A 21,251-nucleotide genomic window follows, 5' to 3' on the forward strand; every position below is an offset into this window, starting at 1 on the left:
GAGCTGGATACACTGTGGTCTGAAAGTCACTGACTGCTGTGCAATTGTTTTCATATTATTCAGATTTGCCACAAGGTGTTCTCACATCATTTTTATTTAATTGGTTTGTAAATTCTGCTGCAGATGTAACCAGGTACAAAACACTCTTGTGAAATAACCTGTATTGTTATTTCTATTGGAGACAATGCATTTGCAACACACTCTTGAACTACTGAAAGAGTCGTAAACACTTCTGCTGCCGGGCAGGGTTTCATTTGGTGTATTTATTTGCTCATTGTGAGTCAGGTTTTATAAAAGTGTATTATTGTATAATTTAGAACAAGCTCCTGGTAGTGAATAATTGGTTTCATTGAATGACATTGTTGGTGTAAAATGCCTGTATTGTTCATGTGCCAAAAAGTCTGTTTTACTTTATTAAGCTCTAAAAATTAGAGGTTAGTCATGGTAGAATTCAAGCATTGTCCAGCACTGTTCATCAGAGAGAGATAGGAAATTCAGGTAATTACAACACTGCTCACTGCTTCACTGTTTTTCTACTAAAGTGGCTCTAGCCCTAGACCATTTTCGTACTCAATTGTATAAATGTACTCAATCAAGCCATATATCTCTAAATCTTCTTTGAAGCTACTGATATCTGAAGAATTATCTGTAATGACTTTGGATACTTTCTTTGCTTTGTTGCCTTGTGTTACATTGAATGTCACTGTGTTGAATCAAAACCCATATTGAAAGCCACTGTATCTTGATTGATGGGGCAATCCTATCGGGTTGTATTGGATTTTACTACTCAGGTATCAGATTTTTGGCAGTCAGTGTGTCAAAATACTTATCATATCAGTAACAGACCAGGGATGTGCAACCCTACCGTCCATCCAATTTCGAAGAAAATACAGTAATCTGTCAACTGCAATAATTAAAAATAATACAAGCTAAAGCTTTGAATAAATCTGTCTAAATGTTTGCATGCTAAATTTCTCCAAACAGTTCTTTTTACGCAGTAGTGAACGTTTGACATGGCTGATTATTTGCTGTATCTCGGAAAATCAATCAGAGATTCAGTCTGACCTGAAAACTTGTTTTGAGAATGCATGAAAGCTTGTAGAGACTTAACATGAATCCAAAACTGACAACAGAAAGAAGCTTATGCATTTATCCCCTGAACTGATCCATTTGCCAACTTCCTTATTGGTACACATCACAAGCAATGATAGAGCTAAAAGAATCTGTTTGCTCCCATTTTTTCAGTGATTTGCATCAGTTGATTTAAAGACAAAGAAATAAAACAGACATTTAATGCAAAATATTTTCATACTACAACAAATTTACTTCATAAACATGATTGTTACAATGTTTGACACCAAGAATCTCACATGTGTCAGTTTTTAGCTTCTCACATCTTCAAATGTGGCTGGCTCATTTCTTTCTTTTTGTTATTATCGATCTTTACTATTGGTAGCTTTAAAAAGCCCATAACTGTGATTGGTGGTTTGGCATGTCCTGGCCTGCCCTGTATTTAATGCCTTAACTTTATGAGCTATAAAACTCTAAATAGATAATCAATACGGGGTCACCACACTCCAAGCAACCTAAAAAGGCTGATGAAAATTTGTGTGGCTTTGAAAATGGTCTTGAATGAATGTGAATGTTTGACCACAAATGCATTTATGTTCATTAATTTTTCATTGTGAACAGTGAAATGAATATGCACAAGTATCAACACAAAAATGGCAGTCTTTGATTATGTTTAGGAGAATGGTGACTTAGCCATGAATGCATTAGGACATTACTCTCTGTTTCACCTTTGACCTTTGTTTCCCTCCACCCCTTGTTCCTTTTTCTGTCTTTCAGGTGGTCATGGTTGGTTCTTCCATAAACGAACGAGATCAGATGTTGTTTATTAGCACAGATGAGGGTTCCTCCTTCCAACGACAGTCCATTGACTTCACACCAGAGACACTCATCTTCCACCCGAAGGAAGAAGACAAGCTGCTGGCTTTCTGCAAGGATGGCAGGGTGAGTTTCAGAGCTGCTCGTGCATGAAGACTATCAATAATAATGGGACAGTAATGGGTGCCTTTATAAAGGAGTTTTAATGGTTCACAAATAGGTTTTTCATAAGTTTGGAAATGATTTACCAATCATCTATGAAACAGTTATAAAACACTGTTCATACATTGAAGCAGGCTCACTATTTGACAAGGTCATATACTATACTTTTTTTTAGCCATGTAAAAAAACAAAACAAAAAAAGGACCAAAAAAAGAGAAAGCACGCTATTGTGTGTGCCTTGGTATCAAATGGGTGGGGCTATCCATGGCCACCCCCTTGAATTCAATTTGTTTTACTACAACAAAAAATTGTTTTGTAACTGGTCCCACTCAGAGCAATTTGGTTAGGTTGTCTACCTCTATAGAGTACTTCTGCCTGATGTTCCAAATTGCTAAAGCTCCAGCCTTTGTCAGTTCAAATGATGCAAACTATCTCTTTAATAGTACAGAACTGATTTTTGTTTCTGACAAGTGTGACAGCTGACAAGGCTGCTCTGTTCTGCTTTAACACTGTTGGGACAAACGATGTGAGCAGCTGACAATCTGACGGACTCAATTCTCTAACATTTGTCCCTATTATATAAACAGCTTTCTGTGGTAGAAACACTTAAAAAAAGCACAGTTTTATGAACAGCTGCAGAATAGTTTTTTTATGAAAATGTGCAAAAGTATTTAGCTGCTTGAAACAATTATTAAACAGTTCCTAAGGATACATGTGAATGCTGTTTTATAGAACTGATGAAGAGCTTAAAGCGAGCTTTAGGCCAACGTCTCACGGTGGTGTTCGACATCTCATTAAAGTAAAACTGTCACTTCCTGTGCAACTGTTAAAACAGGCCATTTAATGGTGACGGATATACTGTGCAGAGGGATCCTCAGGTGCTGCTTAATGAATGTGCTTGCACACTTCCACAGCAGATAATAATGCAGCTACGTGGCTCTCAGATTTTTCAACTGCTGTTTTCCATCCACACTGATTGTAGCTCGAAGGCTTTGTAATGATTCAGTGGCTGCATTTAAGTATTCAATGCTGCACAAGAGGAGCTCCAAAATGTGATCAGTCTTTGTTAAACACTGTGGTAGAATAAACCTATATATCAGAGGTTTACATCAATATGTGATCATGTCTAATCCATTTCTGAGCCATTAACAAAGACTAAATTAGATTTCTGCAAGACTTAACATGTCATGTGACAGCAAAGGTTTACCATCAGTTAATCAGGCTACCTGTGTAAGTGATCTTTCATTTAGAAATTAAAACCGGAAAAAACTAAATGTTTTCATTACAAAATATGAAGTGAACAGTTTTATCTCCTTTTATATTGCCCACCACAATGAAAGGCAATTGCCTGTGTCTGTATTTATTTGTCTGTTAGCAAAACATTTCATGACCCACCAGTCGGATTTTAACAAAACGTTCAGAAAGTAATCATTGAATGTACCTCTACAACTGATCAACATTAAGATGCAACCTGACTGAAGATAGCTGCCACAGCTAAACTACCTTAGCAAACACACAAAAGACTTAAACTCAGTCAGTTTTACAAACATTGAGTTAAAATTTGGTGTGGTAGTATCTGAGAACTATCCCCATCATGTATTCTGAGTGCTATGTGATTGCTTTAGATCCAAAACTTTGACATGGAATTTGCAATTGGCATTCCTATAAGGTATGCTTCTTTAATTTATCTTTGTTTGTCTAACTTTGTAAGTTAGACAAACTAGGCCAGCTCGGTGGCCTAGTGGTAGAGGGTCTGCCCTGAAACTGGGAGGTTGTAGGTTCAGTCCCCGGCTGGGTCATACCAAAGACTGTAAAAATGGGACCCATTGCCACCCTGCTTGACACTCAGCATTAAGGGTTGGAATTGGGGGGTTAGATCAACAAATAATTTGTGAGTATGGTACCGCTGCTGCTCACTGCTCCCTCAGGGGATGGGTCAAATGCAGAGAACAAATTTCACACACTCAGGTGTGTGACAATCAGCAGTACTTTACTTTTACTGTAAGACTTTTTTTTTTTCAGACAGACATATATTGGATACTATCACCTCCTCAGCCCACAAACTTCTCCAAATTAGATGGTCCTAAATATACATATGCATTTCTTGAAGGAATCCTTACCATCCACTATCTTTCATGTCAAAATTTTAAATTAATGAATTAATCTTTTAAAAATATGGAGTTTTATTCTTTTTAGAACAATCTTGAAAATAACATTGTGTGCGATCACATGCAATATTGTAAGATCTTATGCAATTTGTTAGCACTTTGAGTATGAGTTGGAGATGACTACAAGATAAGAGAGATGGGGACACAGCTTGTTGATTTTTATCAATTTATAACAAATAAATGTTGAGTAGAAAATTTCAGGGAGAAGACAATTCCAAGCGGCAGAATCTTTCTCACTCTAATATTGTCAGAGAATGCCCTTTAAACAAGTTTTTTTTTTTTTTAAACATACGTGGTTGGTTAATTGGCAATTCTAAATTGTCACTGGTTGTGAGTGTGATTGACTGTTTGCCTGGGTGTCCTGTGATGGACTGGTGACCCTGCCTCTTGCCCTAACAACTGCAGAAGATAGGCAGTTCCCTGCAATCCTGAATACAATGAAATGGATATAGAAAATAGATTTTATCAATAGTACTATGCATTCATCAGGCTTACACCCTGTTCCTGTGTTTTAATACCCAGGGCAGGAACTGGAGGCTAAAACATTTGGTTATTAAAAAGAGGACAACTGGACTCTTTATTTATTTATTTATTTATTTATTTATTGGTTCTTTGGGATGAAAATGTCTTACCTCCTAACTGAAAAGTCTCTTAAAAACTAAGGTCTAAAGTTTTCAGCAACAGACCCACTCAATAACTCAAGCATTAGTTAATAATGTATTTTTTGCTGCTTATTTGTGTCTGGATTTGGTGTCAAAACGTTTTACAACAAACCTCTCTACAGCGCTAACTGCCTCTACCAATTTACCAGTGTTCCTCAGACAGTTGAGAGAAATAATGCATCTAGTATGGCTCACCAACCTTTCCTGGGAGGCTTTTTAAAAAACAACCTAACTACCTCACCCAGCTTCTTTTAATACACAGAAGTACAGACTTTCTCATATGACTGAGCTTCTCATTCTTACATTGAAAGTGAACCCAGACACCCTTTTAAGGAAGCTCATTTTTGTCTATGTTTAACAAATTGTAAAAGTTGAAAAATAGACCAACAGGTAAATCAGTTGGATCCCCATCATGACATAGAGTAAACCTGTCGGTTCTTCCTCAATCAATCAGTCTCCAGCTTTTGATTTTTTTTTATACCTGCATGTGTGAACCAAACCTAAACATATTTTAACTCCTCCCGTATAGGTAGAAAACCATTTGCCTAGAGTGAGCTTTTTTTTCCCAACAGAGTACCCCTGCAGCTGAAAACAGCCCTCGTTCATGCTGACAGACATTTATTCAATGGAGTCAATGGTATAAAACCCTGGTGCAGTTGAATACCCACTGGAAACAAGTGAAACAGTGAAACAAACCAAGTTCTTACTATTGTTGTATAAGTAGCAAATGGTTCATAGCAAAGAGCCCAAAATGCCATACCTTTAAAGCATCTGCTGCAAGAAGTCTTATTGAAGTTCACAAAACACATAAAGACTGGTTGGGCACTGCCATCCAGTATTCCTACAATGGCATAGGCAAGACTGGTATCCCATGACATGTAAAAGAACCACACCTCCACAAATTAGCATCACAATGTGGTGGAACTGTTTGAGTACCCCAGTTATCCTAGGAGTAATTTTGTTCAAGGCAGATGGTCATCACCCTTGGTAGAAGCCTTACAATATGTCGAATCATAATAGCTTACTTGGAGTCGGGTTTCACCCTTGAGTCAGATCTGGGGATGATCTGACAAGGCTTTTGCTCCTAGGACCTGCTTCACGACAGTCTGAGCAAGCTATATGTTTTGTCTATGCAACGGCCACAGACAGGGGGTGTTCCAAAGGTCTGAAATTGGTGGCTGAAGTCCGATATAGAAATAGTGTTGCCCAATAAAAAAAACCTTCAAATTTACAGCTTATTTTTTTCCATATCTGTTTTTGAATCCCATTTTTACAAATCAAGCAACAAACTACATGCCTTTTGTTTCCACAAGTGTATATAGTGGTCATACAGTAGTCAGACTTAATACTGTAATTATTAATATACTTTTGTAAAACTGTTCCTCCAAAATAGTAGCAAAGGCAACAAAAATACATAAATCTTTCACCCTTTTTTCATTTTGTAAAAAAAAAAAAAAAAAACTAGAAGAGGAGAGTTAGAAGCAAGACATGCGGATATACTCTTTTTATTTTTTTATTTTTTTGAGCGATGTAAAAGTGAGCAAAACCACTGAAGTGAAACAGAAGCATCCAATTATTTCCAGCACTGTCTCATTTATTTATGACAATCACTAAAGGGTAGCACATTAAATCCATCAGGGATCATATCGTGCCTGAAAATGATGCATAGACCATTTAACCATGACAGTGAGTGAGTTCCCCTGAAAACTGACCACCCCAATTTTTTTTCATTTTAATCTAATGATTTTTGCCAGTATAATGAAGAAAGTATCCTATTTTATCAAGTATATGTATTACTCACTCTCTGCATTATACAGCATACTCAGTATAAGGAACAAATCAATAAGGATAATTCATATTTTCAGATGACCATGAGAAAAAACCCCAAACTTTTTAGCAGTTGAGATGCATGTAAACCTCTGTCAATGACAAACATTTTCTGGAAGGTAGAGATTTGTTTTTGGTGCTACCTTTTTCTCAACTCAAATGGGCTTTTCAGACATCAAGGATGGAACGTTTGTAAGAATCAACAGAATTTCATTATGAGCATGATCAATGTCATACATGTTTAGCCATTCCACAATTTACTACCAATACATTATCCCAAACACAGCTCGAAACACACACATACACACAACCTCCCACCTGTTTGAATAATAATTAATTCAGGTCAGTAATAAATTGGTGAACCATAAAATTCAGTAGCTTTATTTGATTTTTTTTTTTTTTCATTTTTTCATTTATTACCTTTTACACTGTCAGTTTATACTTCATTGTGAAGAATACAGCTCGTAGTAGGGTGCAAGTTGGATTTATGATTAAAATATGTTATTTATTTATTTTTCTGATTGCTAATTTTTTTCTCTTTCTGTTTGTGCAGCTTTATGCTTCAGCAGATCTGGGCCACAAGTGGACTTTACTTCAAGAGAGGGTGACCAAGGACAGAGTCTTCTGGTCAGTTGAACTTTTATATTCTCCTGTTTTTCAAAGACTAGGGCAGCCTAGTGTGTTGCCCTGTTATATTTCTGAAAACTCTGTTCTATATACGTTCCTAGTTCAAAAAAGACCAGTTCACCCACCATCCACCATGCAAACTAAGGGGTGATAGATGTTGCCAATCCATTCCTGTTCCCCCCAAAATTAGTTGTTGGGTATTTTACTAAAACAACTTCATGCAAGAAGTCGTAACGTTATTTTTTAAATCTAATTTGGCAGTCAAACATGACGTTTCAGTGTAAAATTCATAGAACAAGATTATGCTCATTGATTTGTGAGTAGAGTGAGTTGCCCATCTCCACCTGCTCCTCGTTAGTTATCACTCACCTGTGCCCACTTCTCCTAATTACCCTCTGTCTTTAAAACCTGGTCACTTTCTCCACTTCCTTGCTGGTCAATTGTCTCCTGTCTTCTCCTTTGGAACAGAAACACAGAAATGAAAATCCCCAAGTGTTACAATTAAAATTGTTGATGCTTTGCATTTAAATAAATTACACATTTTTATATTTGGCCACATAGTATGCCTAAAAATTATTTATTTTTTTTAAACTGAGCTACATTTTGCTCTGATTTAGTTGGCTTGGGTAAAACTTCCCAACTCTGACACTGAACTGAAACTCATTTTGACTTAAGTTTGCAAGAAGCACTTGTTGGAATAAAAAGGCATGTGAAGATAAACCTCAGAGACAGGATTAGCTTCTGTTTGTTTTAATCTGTCCTTATACCTGCCTGTAGCCTAACAGTTATAAAGGCAACAAGAGAAAAGGAGTAATCTCCTATCAAGATGGTTTAGACATATCTGTTCCCGCAGGTCTTGTTTTGTGACTGAGGGTGATTTTTGTCATCCTGAACAAAAAGAAGCATCTCTTTTTAATTAAAATGGCATCGAACAGAAAGACAACTGACAACAAAAGCAAACGTTTAAGGACAGGTGATGAAAATTAAATGCTTTGAAAAACCTTTATACGAAAAATAAAAGAGCAGCAGACACCAGTGGGCTGACATTAAATCCCCACACATGGATTATGTTCCTGTATGTTTGCAGTTGTTGCTCTCTTTCACTTCTGCTGATTTCTTTTTAGCCCACTCAGTCTGTCTTCACTTTTCTGCAAATAGATGGAAATTGACCTCACGTGAAGGTCAAAGTGTAACTTAACCTTATATTATTTTACCCATGGTCAAACAGCTTTTTTAAAAATGGTATTAAATCAGCAAACTTGGCAAAAGCCAAATCCCATGTCCTAGTGTTGGCCCCCAGCTTTACCCCTTTATTCAAAGACACAAGGGGCAGTAGTAAAGTATTCCTCTATGAACTGGAACACAAAGTTAATAAGCTATGTCCAATAATCCTTTATGTAAACACATCCAATGTCAATGTTATCATATATGAAGTGTAGCTATTTATCTAGCTTCCAAAAGACTTGTCTTCAGGTTTCATCCTTGTTATGAAAGATCTTTTAATGAGGAAAATAGTTTGTGATATTTTTTTGCTAGCACAGTTCATACTCCTTTTTTTTCAAGGAATGTCCCTGAAAAATATCAGTTTGAATTAGCAGATTTGCTATACTTTACATCATAAAAGCGTAAGGACACCCTGACCTCTCTGCTAAATGTGCAATATGTAGGTGTGTGTAAGAGTTAAGAGCTAAGAGTTAAGTTTGATTTTTACAAAGTGAAGGAAGAAATCTGCTCTTACTGACAAAGTCATGTGACGAAAATCATCACCTGTTCCAGCAAATCTGATCAGTTTAGTAAAAAAAAAAAAACCTCATAGAAGGAGATATCAAAGTTATTGTGCACAAAGGAGACTGCACAAAGACAGAGGCACCTGTTTGTATCTGTGATGGCCGAGAGGAAGTATGCCTCGGCCAGGCAGTATACGGACACACTCCTGTGTTCGCTCAGTATTGTGCACCATCTGTTGGAAATGGTGGCAGTCTCTTTGTGACACATTTGCAAATACCAAACAGCGTTTACTGTCTTAGTCTGTATAATAAAAATGACTGGTTGCAGTAAGAAAAGAAATATTTTGTACAGGGACAAGAGTGGAGAAGTCAGTGGGAAGAAATTTGTTTTGGTACTGTGGGAGTAGGGAGGGGTTTCCCAGGAGGTCTATGCTGCTATTTCTTATGGAGTATGAAATGTCTGTGTGAAAATGAACATCTCATAATCACATGACCAAGAATCAATTTCTTTACTTCTCGCAACGTATAAATCCAGCATTAAGCCCCATATATGGTGGTTGATGACCCCATTGCAACCACTGAGAACATGGATGATCTTTGTCGAGTCTTGGTGAGGTCTTCAAGGACATATTAAGAATGTCTGACGTAGTGTGATAGGATGTGGAGGGTTTTGAGCATGCATAAAACATCTGTAACAAGGTCATGGTGATTTATCGCTGTGGTGGCAGTGTATCCATGATGTGTTGGCCTCCACACTGTAGTGTGGCTTGGTGATCCAGAATTTAAAGCAAGATTGGCAATGCTGGCCTCCTGCCTAGGCTACGACTGTGATTGATACAAAGTAATGGAGATAAGCTAGCACAGATGTGATATCTGTGATGATACTGTCATGTTAAAGTGGCGTGATCTTTCGGCAAGTAGCTGCATCCTGATTTGTTCTGAGAAGAATGTACCAGATCAGTTGATGCTATATAGATGATGGTATACCAGGTATATAGAACAAGGCAAGCATGTCACAGGAGAGTATCTCAAGGACATGGACAATAGAAGAAAAACCTGTTTAACTTCACTATAATTGTAGCAGCATCATGATTGCTTTCACACTGGAAGTTTTCCAAATTTGCCATGGTCCAGCCACATTCTAACAGGTTGTGTAGGTCAACAGGAATGTAGTGAGGTCTTAATTCCGAGTGAATGGGGCTGGAGCAGTGTAATGGCATTTGGTCAAAACCAAAAAGGGATCCACCTCAAGTCACACAGAACTGAAGCCCTAAAGATGTATGTTTTAAATCACACTCTTCATTTTAAAAAATTAGATTAGACTGTGCTCTGTTGCTTAAATTTAAAAGACTGCCAGAAATTACATGAATTCGGAAAATTTGAGTGAGTGGTTTGAAGGAATTTTTTAAAACTTATATAGAAGGCTTTGACCTTTTTTATACCCAATTGTACTAGCTGGCAGCACTGTGCAGTACTTGTTTTGAACATGTAATTATGTGAACTCTTTTTCAAATCGTTTTAACACATTCAGTTTGAAGTAGAATATTAGAGAATACTTTAAACTTTAAACAGGCCTACATAAAAATCAAAAATACCTGTGGTATGAACTCTATGTCTACACCAAATGATGAGGCTTTTGCAGAGGGGATGTTCTGGGTATTTTACTTAATGATTAAGCATGCGCAATTGGTGGGCATGTGGACTTTCTGATGATATGTGAATGTTTCCGTGGATAAAAAGTGCATTTTTTTTCTTTTCTTGTGCACAGAAATGCCAAAAACTCTCGTACATATGGGCTTTTAAAAAACTGTTTTTATCATTTTTCATAAAGACCCTAAAACTAAAATATAAATATGATAATTACTGTAAATCTGGCAACACTGGTGTAAAGACCCAATTCATGTTGAATTTGTTTTTTGTTTTTTTTTCTGAATTAATTTGCCTTTCTTCTTTTATATTGACTGAGGTTTTTTATTAGTATGATGTTCTTTGATGATCTATGCCCAGAGATCTCTCATCTTTTTACCTTCCAGCCATGCCTCTATGGCTTACTAATTGCTCATAAAAAAAAAAAATATATGGAAAGTAACAATGTTTTAAATTTCCATTCCATCTTTACTCGGCTAATGAAAATTCAACTCTAATCGCATGAACTACTTATTTTACAGCTCACTGAAGGGCACACAGAGCATATGCACAGTAGTTTACAGTACTGGTGTCCTTCTGAAAAGGAATGAGAGCATAAAAAATTGGAGGATTTTAAAGCATGCAAAGCTTAACTCTTAAGTGCACTTTCCTTGATGAGTTTTGCATATTCACTCTGGCACATAAAGAGTACCCAAAGAAAGTTCAATTATACATTTTGATTTTTTTAGCTTACCTTTAAGTTTCAGATTAAGTATTTCTTATATAGTTAAAATATTTATCATTCCAGTACCAAACACCTCTCACGTCTCTGAGCCAAGTGCCTTTTTTTTGTAAAGTTAAAGTTAAATTTGAGCTTGTCTTCAAAAAAAGGTTTTAGTGATGTAGGACTGTGATCTACTCATTGATTTTTTCTTTTTCAAAGGTTCTGTGCTTATACTGGATATCAGTTAAATCTTAATAAAGACTGGTAAAGGCATAAAAGTAAAAAAAAAAAAAAATCTAACAATTAAGGTCAGATTAAGACCCAGTTTACTCAACTCTGGATATTTTTTCAAACACTTGTTTTTTTCCATTTATAAAATTTCTTTTTTTGTTTACATTATTCTAAACAAAAACACTAAAATATCCATGCCATGACAGTAGGTGGCAAGCACATCCACAATATCACCTTATCAAAATACAGAGAAATAAACATCTTCGCCTTAGTTTAAGATTCTCCCAAAACTTGTTCCTTTACTTTTTCTTTTATAACATATACAGTTTCCACTCAATTATTATACATTTAGCACACATTCAGAATTTGAGCGTGACAGGATCAGGACAAAGTTAGACGGATGTAGAAAAAAACTGATAAAAAATTTTGCTTTATTGTTGTTTTGGATATCTGTGGCACAAAGAAATAGTAGGTATGAACAAAATTGTCTGCTACATCCTTGCAAGCTTGTATCTCAAGTTCACATGGATTCACAACTGAGCTTTTATACATTTCTGCTTTGAAAAGTAATACTGAATTGACCAAAAAAGCAGTAGCTTCAGTGATGGATATTCACATCCATTGGCTACTCATTTTAAACAGTCCTTTACTATCATCTGTGAAGAATTTGTCAAGTGTGGCTCATCTAAAATGTAGAATTGGTCTCATAATTTCAGGTCTAATTTGCAACAGAATGGTCAGAAATCCCCTTAATAATGTGATTCTTTTATGTGTTTCAGGTCTGTATCTGGTGTGGATGTGGACCCTGATCTGGTGCACATGGAAATGCAAGATACAAGTGGAGGTGCTATAATCATTTATATTTGTCCCAAGATACTGTACAGAGCTGGTTGCATTATCACAAGATTTCTTTGTAGTTCATATTCCAGTCATCTAAGTTCTTTACAAATGTTCTAATTTGTTGACTTATAGACTTAAAAGACATACAGACAGGAGGCCAAGGTTCACAAAAGTGACTAAAACATTCAAATGTAGGCAAAGATTAACTAACCCTATTTTTTTTTCCAAGGTGACATGAAATATGAGCCTTCTTGAGTTAACAAAAAAAGAGTTCCGTTAAAAACATTAAACTGAAACATTTAATTCAATTCAATTTATTTATATAAAAATAATAATAAAATTATATATATATATATATATATATATATATATATATATATATATATATATATATATATATATATATATATATTCCAACAAAGTCATCTCAGGACATTACAATTTTTGCTGACAACCATGTTTGCGTTTTTTGGACAGGATTATGTTACGATATAAATTAGCATCCTACAACGAACAACTGTCAAACAAAGGTCTTCATCACTATTATGCACATCCACACAGACAGAACAAACTCTATAGGGTTCTTTTAAAGGTTTTCAGGATAAGCCCAATAACTTACTTTAGTAATTGTCTGCTCGCAAATCCCCATGCCAAGTCTGCTGTGCGAAGGATTAAATTATTTATAACTGATGCCCAATCTGATAGAAGAACTAATTGTAGCTTAGCTCAAACGGGTTAATGTAACCTATCAACCCATTTGAGCAACTAGTTCTTGTATATTGGCAGTCTTAACAAATCCAGTTCAATTTAGTCCATATATATATAACACCATTTCACAACAAAAGTCATCTTAGGGCACTGTACAAAAACATTCACATACATTACAAGAAGCCAATTTGTAAGTTATTTATCTAATAAAACTAGCAGATTGCATTAAATCTTCATTTCATTGCCAGTTTCAATCCTGAGCAGCACATTGGCAACAATGGAAAAGAATGACTCCCATTTAACAGAAAGAAACCTGCAGCAGAACCAGAATCAGCCTCAGGATGGGCGACCATCTGCTTTGACTGGCTGGGGTTTGAGAGGACAGGAAACAGACATAAACACAGAATGTCTGGTCCAGGTGGAGTTTCTATAGAAAATTTAAAAAAAAAACATGATAATGATAGAAATAATTACAAATACGAACATGGAGAGTAGAGCAAGTAAAGACACCAGCAGAGTGAGGAAATCTAGTCAATCAAAGTGCTCACTCACAGCACCTGCTAAGGCTCAATTCAGGACCTAAAACACAGCAATGATAGAAAATGTTACCATGTACTCAAACTCAGTGAGAATGTTTAAGGTCCCACTGCTCTCTACACAATCTATTAAAACATGGCTGGATTGTGGCAAACTTGGAAAATCTCTTTCAATGTGAAAGCACAGAAGGATGCAACTTTGGGTACCATGTCTGTCCTAGTTTTTTTTTTCCACAATCTTGTCATGAACACAATTGTAGCCTAAGCATGAGGCCAGTGTGGCAAGTTCTGTTTTTAATTCTCCAAGATCAAGCCATAAATACACTACCACCATGAAGATAAAACTGCCACAACCTTGCTAAAGATGTTTTGTGCATACTCAAAACCATTGTGGACCTGATGAGGTGTGTTCTAAATACACACCTAAAGACTTTGCTAAAAACCTGCAAAGACCATCAACATTCTGGATGTTTTTTTGTGTTTGTTTTATGCTGTAGCAGGGTTGCTAAGGGGGGGTCTTCCTTTTTTAGGGTGTGAGAAATGCTGAAATACTGGGGAGCTGAATTCAACTCTCACATAAGACGCACTTATTTTTCTTATCTAAACACAATTTTAAAGTTTTCTGAGTTTCTTTTGCAGTTGGAGCAGTGGTATACTTCAGAAACACTTCAAATAATTGGTCCTTGTTTGTGCTTAATGTAGCTATACCCTCAAGTTAAAGTAAAACAACCCTGTTAATTAACAATAAACTGCTTTTGGTGCTTTCCTCCAGGCACTGTTGTTGTCCAACTCAGAATTTTCCTGTTAGTTATATTTTTTGATGGATTTGCAGTTAGTTGACAAATTTACACTGTATACTCTTTTATTCCTCCAAGGTTTGATAACAAATTAGTGTGTGCACCCACTGTATTTATAAAAAAAAATTAAGACTGAATAAACATTGATAATCCACTCTGTTGATCTACTTTTTATATCTGTCCAAGTGCTGATGGACTAAGTTGTGGAAGAAAATACACTATTTTTAGTGGCAGATGATGATAATGAGCTCTGCTTTATTCTACTTTATTGCAGCAAATAGAACTGAAGAAAGGTGATAAATATTTGACATTGTTGCAGGTAAGGTAGTGTTTTATGTAGGGGCCAGTGGGGAATTAATGAGTAAATTATGGGGGTTGGTGGTCCAGGTTATTATATCAGCTGAGTGACAGACAGGTTAGTGCCTAATCCCTCCCCAAGGGCCAAGAGGGTAATAGAAGTGTGTATATGAGATTGTAAATGTCCACATGTGTTTATCCCTGACTTAAATTCCCCCCTGTGGGCCTACAAACCTATAATACCCCCCCCCCCAAATAAATTTGAGCAAGCATAGTCATTACAGTCAGAGAAGAGTGGCAGCGTGAAGGGCATGAAAAATCTGTTTTTATTCCAGGATTTCTTTACTATATTTCTCCATAAACCTCCCTCCTAGGAAAGAAAAAAATACAAAAAACAAAACACCTTTTTAAAAGCTGGAGCTCTTGGGGGAAGCATTGGGAAATCTGTCAGCATGAACAAGACTGCCTGTGTTTGTGGAAGGTGAAGAGAAGAGGCTGTCTGTTTGGGCTGGATGCCCAGACATGGGAGCTCTTCCTGGGGCTAGGCACCGCCACATGGTCCTCCCTCCTCGACTACTTCATCCCCCTTCTTTCTGTGCCCAGATAGATGGAGATACAAAAGGGGCTAGAGCGACTAGGCATGCAAAACCAATCTGTACAGCCCACCGCTCGTCGCATGTGGCATGGACAAGGTTAAATGGTATGAAAAAAAAAAAAAAAAAAAAATGGACACAGAGTTGAGAGACTCTCTGCGAGATGAGGATCTGTGCCCTCTTTTGGACCCAAGACCACTGACTGACAACAGGGACAGGACTCCTGAGAAATGGAGGTGGTCGATTGATAGATGAGCCATGTGTGCAGGGAAGGCTAACATGGAGTGTATCTGTCATTGGGGAGATTGATGTGCAGAAAAGCACATGTGTACCGTATTCATGTGCAGATATACACAAGCTACAGTCACTCTGTCGGGATGTGGGTTTTTACAGTCTGTCTTCATGTTTCTTTTCGAGTTTGTGTTTCATGTTTTGTTTTTGGTTTTCTGGGTGGGCCTGAGTTTAGTTCTGGCTTTTTCTCTCGTGTCTGTGTTTATGTAATCATCCACTTCTCCCCAGTGGTCATCCATTTACCTGCCACGCCCACCTCCACCTGTCTGCAATGATGACCTCTCACCTGTGCCCACTTACCTAATCATCCTCTTTGCTTAAAATCCGGTCACTTTCTTCACCTCTCTGCTGGATCATTCTTCATTTGTGCTCTGGTCTCTGTTCCTTGCCTGTTTTCCCCCATGGTCCAGTTTCTGTTGTTTTTGCCCTTGCCTCGGTTCTGGATTTAGTTTATGTTTTTGTTTCGCTGCCTTGTCAGCTTTTGTTTTTGATTCAATAAATGAGTTTTCTTTTAGCAATAAGTATGAGTCTGCTCTCTGGGTGCGCCTCCGTTGCCACCACCGCTCGCGACACACTCACAAGAGATTCACACACTTTTTTTTTCTTGTTTTTTAATAGAGAGAAATACATAAACAAATACACATCTCCATCATTCCCTATAGTATACACTGTATGTTCAGGTGACAAACTTTATTTTAATGCCTTAAGATGTTTTAAAATGGTGTTTATTTGTTCCATGCAACTCTTTTTTTAAACATGGCCAAAGGCAAAGCAATGGAAATATGTTTGGGTTGTGTGCGTGTGTACGCTTGTCTGTTTTTGTTTGCACCTCTAAATATGTATCTAAATATTTAATGAATCACTAGACAAATTTTATTGAAATTAATAGAAATCAATCATTGGATGTTCTTCTACAACTGATTCACTTTTGGAGTCAGTCCCCCTTAGTATGACTGCCACAGCTAAGCAACCTTAGAAAACAAAGATAGCTACAAATACTACAGTATGGTAGTGACTGACAGTGATTCTCAGTACCTTCTCAGAGCATTAACACATCTTGCAAGATCACACAGTATTACATGTGATCACACATGGCATTTACAGCATTGGAACAAAACGACCATAATGCCATCCTTACTAAGCATAAGATAATCTTAAACTAAGTTCACATTCATCAAATTTTCAGCATGGTTGTTCACATTTTAAATTAAATGCAACCTCCATTAAACTTGGCCTTGAAGTGACCCACAAACACAGAAGAAAACATGATGTCACATACAGCATGCAGTGCTTACAGAAGTAAAAATGGATCCTACACATTGACACGTGTGTATCAATTCTGAAGTTATTGTGCAGTCAGAGCCAACTAAACTATTATCTACCATTCTTGTTTCATCCAATTTTTACTTTTGATCTTGCTGCTTTCTACCTACATAATTGTGCTTCTGGAAAGGGAGCTACATACTGAAAGTAGAAGAAAGAAACAAACTCAAGTACTGAGCCCATCATGCTAGTATTGATACAATACAGCTCCAACGTTTGTGTCGATAATATCAAAATTTGGATCAGTTCACACACTCCAACTTCAATAACGTAAAAGTCAGACAAAATGCAACATAACTATTCAAACTGAGGTTACTTTGAAAATCATTGGATGTGTATGTGATGTAGTACCACATATAAAAATGACCTAGGTGGGATTTTAAAAAATTGGATTTGTGACATTCAGACTGTCAAAAAAAATCTGATATGTGTCACATATGGGGGAAAAAAATCAGATTAGAGCAACTTTAGCCTTCAGTGTTAATGTAGCCTTAGTCTAAAACTCTGGCATGAAAGACAGTTAGTGATATGCATTCCTTCAAAGAAGGCTAGGCCTTTAACTCTTAAAATTGTCCTTGCTATATCACCCAAGATGCACTGATGAAGTTTTAAAATGTGTGTACATTACTATATATGAGTGAACTTTCAGATGAGAAAGAATAGCAAGAGGTATAGAGAAGTGCATGGACCACTATCTGGAATTGAACACTTAGCTGATGTAATAGTTTTTTAATGAGTTCCCCACCATATGCTGCTTTAATTAAACGTCTGGGCTTTTCAATAAATTAGTAACTCCATTTGTTAGACCAGACACCTTTGGAGCGAAGACAATTCAGAGGAATAAAAGTACTGTTCCAATAGAGAGGGCTGACTCAGAGATTATATGTGGAGTTGACTCTGATTATGTTTTCTTTACTTTTATTTTTAGAAGCCAGGCTTTCACACGTTAGGAAATGCCCCAATAAACTGTGCAAGATCTTCTAAATTAGGATCAATTCACCTCTTCCCCATGCTGTATTCAACTGTATTTTGTTTGGCATCACCTGAAGTTATCTTTAAAATACATGAAAAATAGCAAAAGAAATATGTCTCCATTTTTTTCTATCATAACTGTCATAATTGGGAGGTTTTCTATGCTCTTTTGGTAAAATTTTTCTTATATTCCAAGTATTCTGTTTATTGTTTGTTAATTTTGTTGTATTTGGCATTTAGAGATATGGTTAGTCTTGAGGTACAGTTTCTTAAACCTGTGTCACATTTACTCATCAGCATGCCTGTCTTTCATCCAGGGCTCCAGCTTTATGTAGCCATATTAGCTAAACATTGTCAAATGACTTTAATCTAAATGTTTTCTGCAGCTTTAAACAATTCATTTAAACTTATTAACCTAAGCTAGTTTCTTCTATTTACCTTAGGTGATTGACTAATTTGGAAGTTTAACTTTTACTAAACAGGGTTCTGCTAAACTTATTTTTTTTACCTAGAAGTAACAAAAACAATTACAATTTTAGTAATAAATAATATTAGGTAAATTTTCAGCATTCAATTTTTTTATATTTAGAGTTCTGACATGAAAAAAGATCTTTTCACAAGATGTTATTTTAATGGTAGCACAGAAAGTTACTTATGTCTCCTGATGATCTTTGAGCTTTCTAACTTTTTGCAATTCACCTCACACTAATTATTTTTGGTGACTTCCTGCTTTGTCATTTATTTCCAGTGGCAATAACACATGTCCAAGGACAAATTTTCTTTACAAGAATTTGGCATTAATTTTGTAAAAGGTTATAAACCAAACACTGGATTGATTTTCTTGTAGGACCAACTGTGAGCTGAAAATTCCGATTTACAGATTAAATCTTCCAGAAGGCTATCTGTGTTTGTAACAAAAGTCAGTTTGATTTGAATGACTGAAAGCTCCCATTCATATACTTAGTCACTGATGTCATCAGATGTAGGTCAAAACGAGCAGTGGTGTGGAAAAAAAAAAAGTGTAGGTTTACACATCTGAACTTCTCACCCCACATGTGTGGGTGCAGGCTTATGTATGAATGAGTGTGGCTGAACATTTTCTATATTGCCAGCTTGTCACCTTTCTGAGGGTAATAATGGCTGAATGTTGCTGATGCAGCTGCTGGTTGAAATTCAACAGTGGGTGAGCTTTTGTAACAGGCGCTAACCTCTCTGCGTCTGTCTGAGAGGATAATCTCCCCTGGCCATTTGGATGTAAGAGCAGCTATATTTTTATGGAGAAGCTGTCATATCTCATAGAGTTTGGAAAATGATGTCTCAATTTATTTATTTGCCTTTTTTTGTTTGTCTCATCTGGTTTCCATCTTTTGCAGCTTCTGCTTTTTGTGGCTGCTTTACAGAATGGTTAAGTATGCTTTAACAAACTGTTTTGGTTATAAAGTAGAGGGGAAAAAAATCACTCTTCATTACCTTTTATGATGGCCACTCACTTCATTTAGCTTAAACAGCAACTTGTGGTCAGTCCAGACGTTCATTTAACGTTCAATATTTTTCCAAATGGTGGATTCTACTTCACTTCAAGCTTGGGTCCTCTACCAGAGGTCTGGGAGCTTGAGGGTTCTAAGCAGTATCTTAGCTGTTCCTAGGACTGCACTCTTCTGGACAGAGATCTCTGAGCACTGATTGTTTTGATGACCACTGGTACCAGTGAGGTCTTGACTTTCCACAACTTCTCTATTTCGTCTTTCAGCCCTTGGTATTTCTTGAACTTCTCATGCTCCTTCCTGATGTAGTCACTTGGGATTGCTACCTCTACCTATCACTACTACTTTCTTCTGTAGCTTTTCAATCACCCCAATGTCCGGTTGGTTAGCCATCACCTGTTTGTCAGTCTGGATCTATAAGTCCCACAGTATCTTAGCCCTGTCATTCTCCACCACCCTTGGTGGAGTCTCCAGTCCATATTCGGTACAGATATTCCTTTACACTGTTCTAGCCACTTGGTTATGGCGTTCCATGTACACTTTGCCTGCCTGTATCCTACATCCTGCTATTATGTGCTGGACTGTCTCAGGGGCATCTTTACACAGCCTGCAACTTGGGTCCTGCCTCTATTGCTCTTGTGCTGAGGGCCTGTTCTTGTGCTGCGGTGATTAGTGCCTCTGTGCTGTCCTTCAGTCCAGACCTTTCTAGCCACTGGTAGGATTTGTTCATATCAGCTGCCTCCTCAGTCTGTCAGTGGTACATGCCATGTAGGGGCTTATCCTTCCATGATGAAAAAAATGAAGGTCTCAAAACTTAACTGTATTTGTTCAGTATTTAGTTATTATTATTGTAGCTGAAGGTTTTAGATTAACTTTTACTAGATAAACTACAAAATAACAGCAGAAGGTTTTTTTTCTCATACCACTCTGATGTGTGGTTTATTATAAGAACGTCAATCACAACAGCAGAAATCACAGAGGTTCCTTTAGTCCTTCACAATAAAAGTCTAAAATCTACACATCTATTGTTGACCTAAAAAAATTATCAAAACATGATGTTTTAAAAGAACTTATTGTTCCCTTGTAAAACGTATACTGCAGTCTAAGCTGCTATGCAATTTAGGAAGTTACTGTATACAGGTGGAGTACAGCTCCTGGCCTTAACCCTAACCTGCAGTAAGTATAAATGTGTGCTAAAATAATTTCATTATTCATAAAATCTTCGGAAGTATAAAGTCATTACAAAACATATGGTTATTGTAAATTATTTTTGGACATAGCTTCAGTTTTTAATCTGAAAATAACTTTAGTTTCAACATTTTACCTTTATTTCAATAGTTTATTATTATCCTCAACATTTTGACACTGATCTTTAAACTCAGACATTAACATCTCTTCTAACGTTTTTATTGTTACAGTGTATATCATCATTTTAAGTATATACAAATGCATTCTTTATCAAATAAATGGCAGTTCTGTGTATAAGAATCCAAAGGGATATGGAAATCCAAACTTGTGAAAAATTTTTTGAGCTAATGTTGGTTATAATCTTTCTTTTTTATTTGTTTTTTGTGTGTCTTTGCAGGTTACCTGTATGTTACCTGTCTCATCCAGAACTGTTCAGACAAAATGGTGACCGCTCAGTTTCTTGGGAAAATTGATCACAACTCTCTGGTGGTTCAGGATGACTACATATTTGTGAAGGTAAATGTCACTACAAGAAGGCAAGTCCAAAGAGTTGTGGTAGAATACACAACAATTATCATTAA

The 21,251-nt window shown here is 36.6% G+C and overlaps 1 protein-coding gene across 3 annotated transcripts in view; it reads left to right on the forward strand.

The window, feature by feature from the left end:
• Positions 1-21,251, forward strand: part of sorcs2 (sortilin-related VPS10 domain containing receptor 2) — a 421,817-nt gene that overhangs the window by 351,322 nt on the left and 49,244 nt on the right. For all 3 annotated transcript variants that reach the window (XM_025007208.2, XM_017422061.3, XM_025007210.2), the window contains exons 4-7: positions 1,849-2,013; positions 7,260-7,333; positions 12,421-12,485; positions 21,068-21,186. In XM_025007208.2, coding sequence (XP_024862976.1) covers positions 1,849-2,013; positions 7,260-7,333; positions 12,421-12,485; positions 21,068-21,186 — 423 coding nt within the window. The remainder of the gene's footprint in view (positions 1-1,848; positions 2,014-7,259; positions 7,334-12,420; positions 12,486-21,067; positions 21,187-21,251) is intronic.

This window comes from Kryptolebias marmoratus, linkage group LG7, assembly GCF_001649575.2.
Source record: "Kryptolebias marmoratus isolate JLee-2015 linkage group LG7, ASM164957v2, whole genome shotgun sequence".
In the NCBI taxonomy this organism is placed as follows: Eukaryota; Metazoa; Chordata; class Actinopteri; order Cyprinodontiformes; family Rivulidae; genus Kryptolebias; species Kryptolebias marmoratus.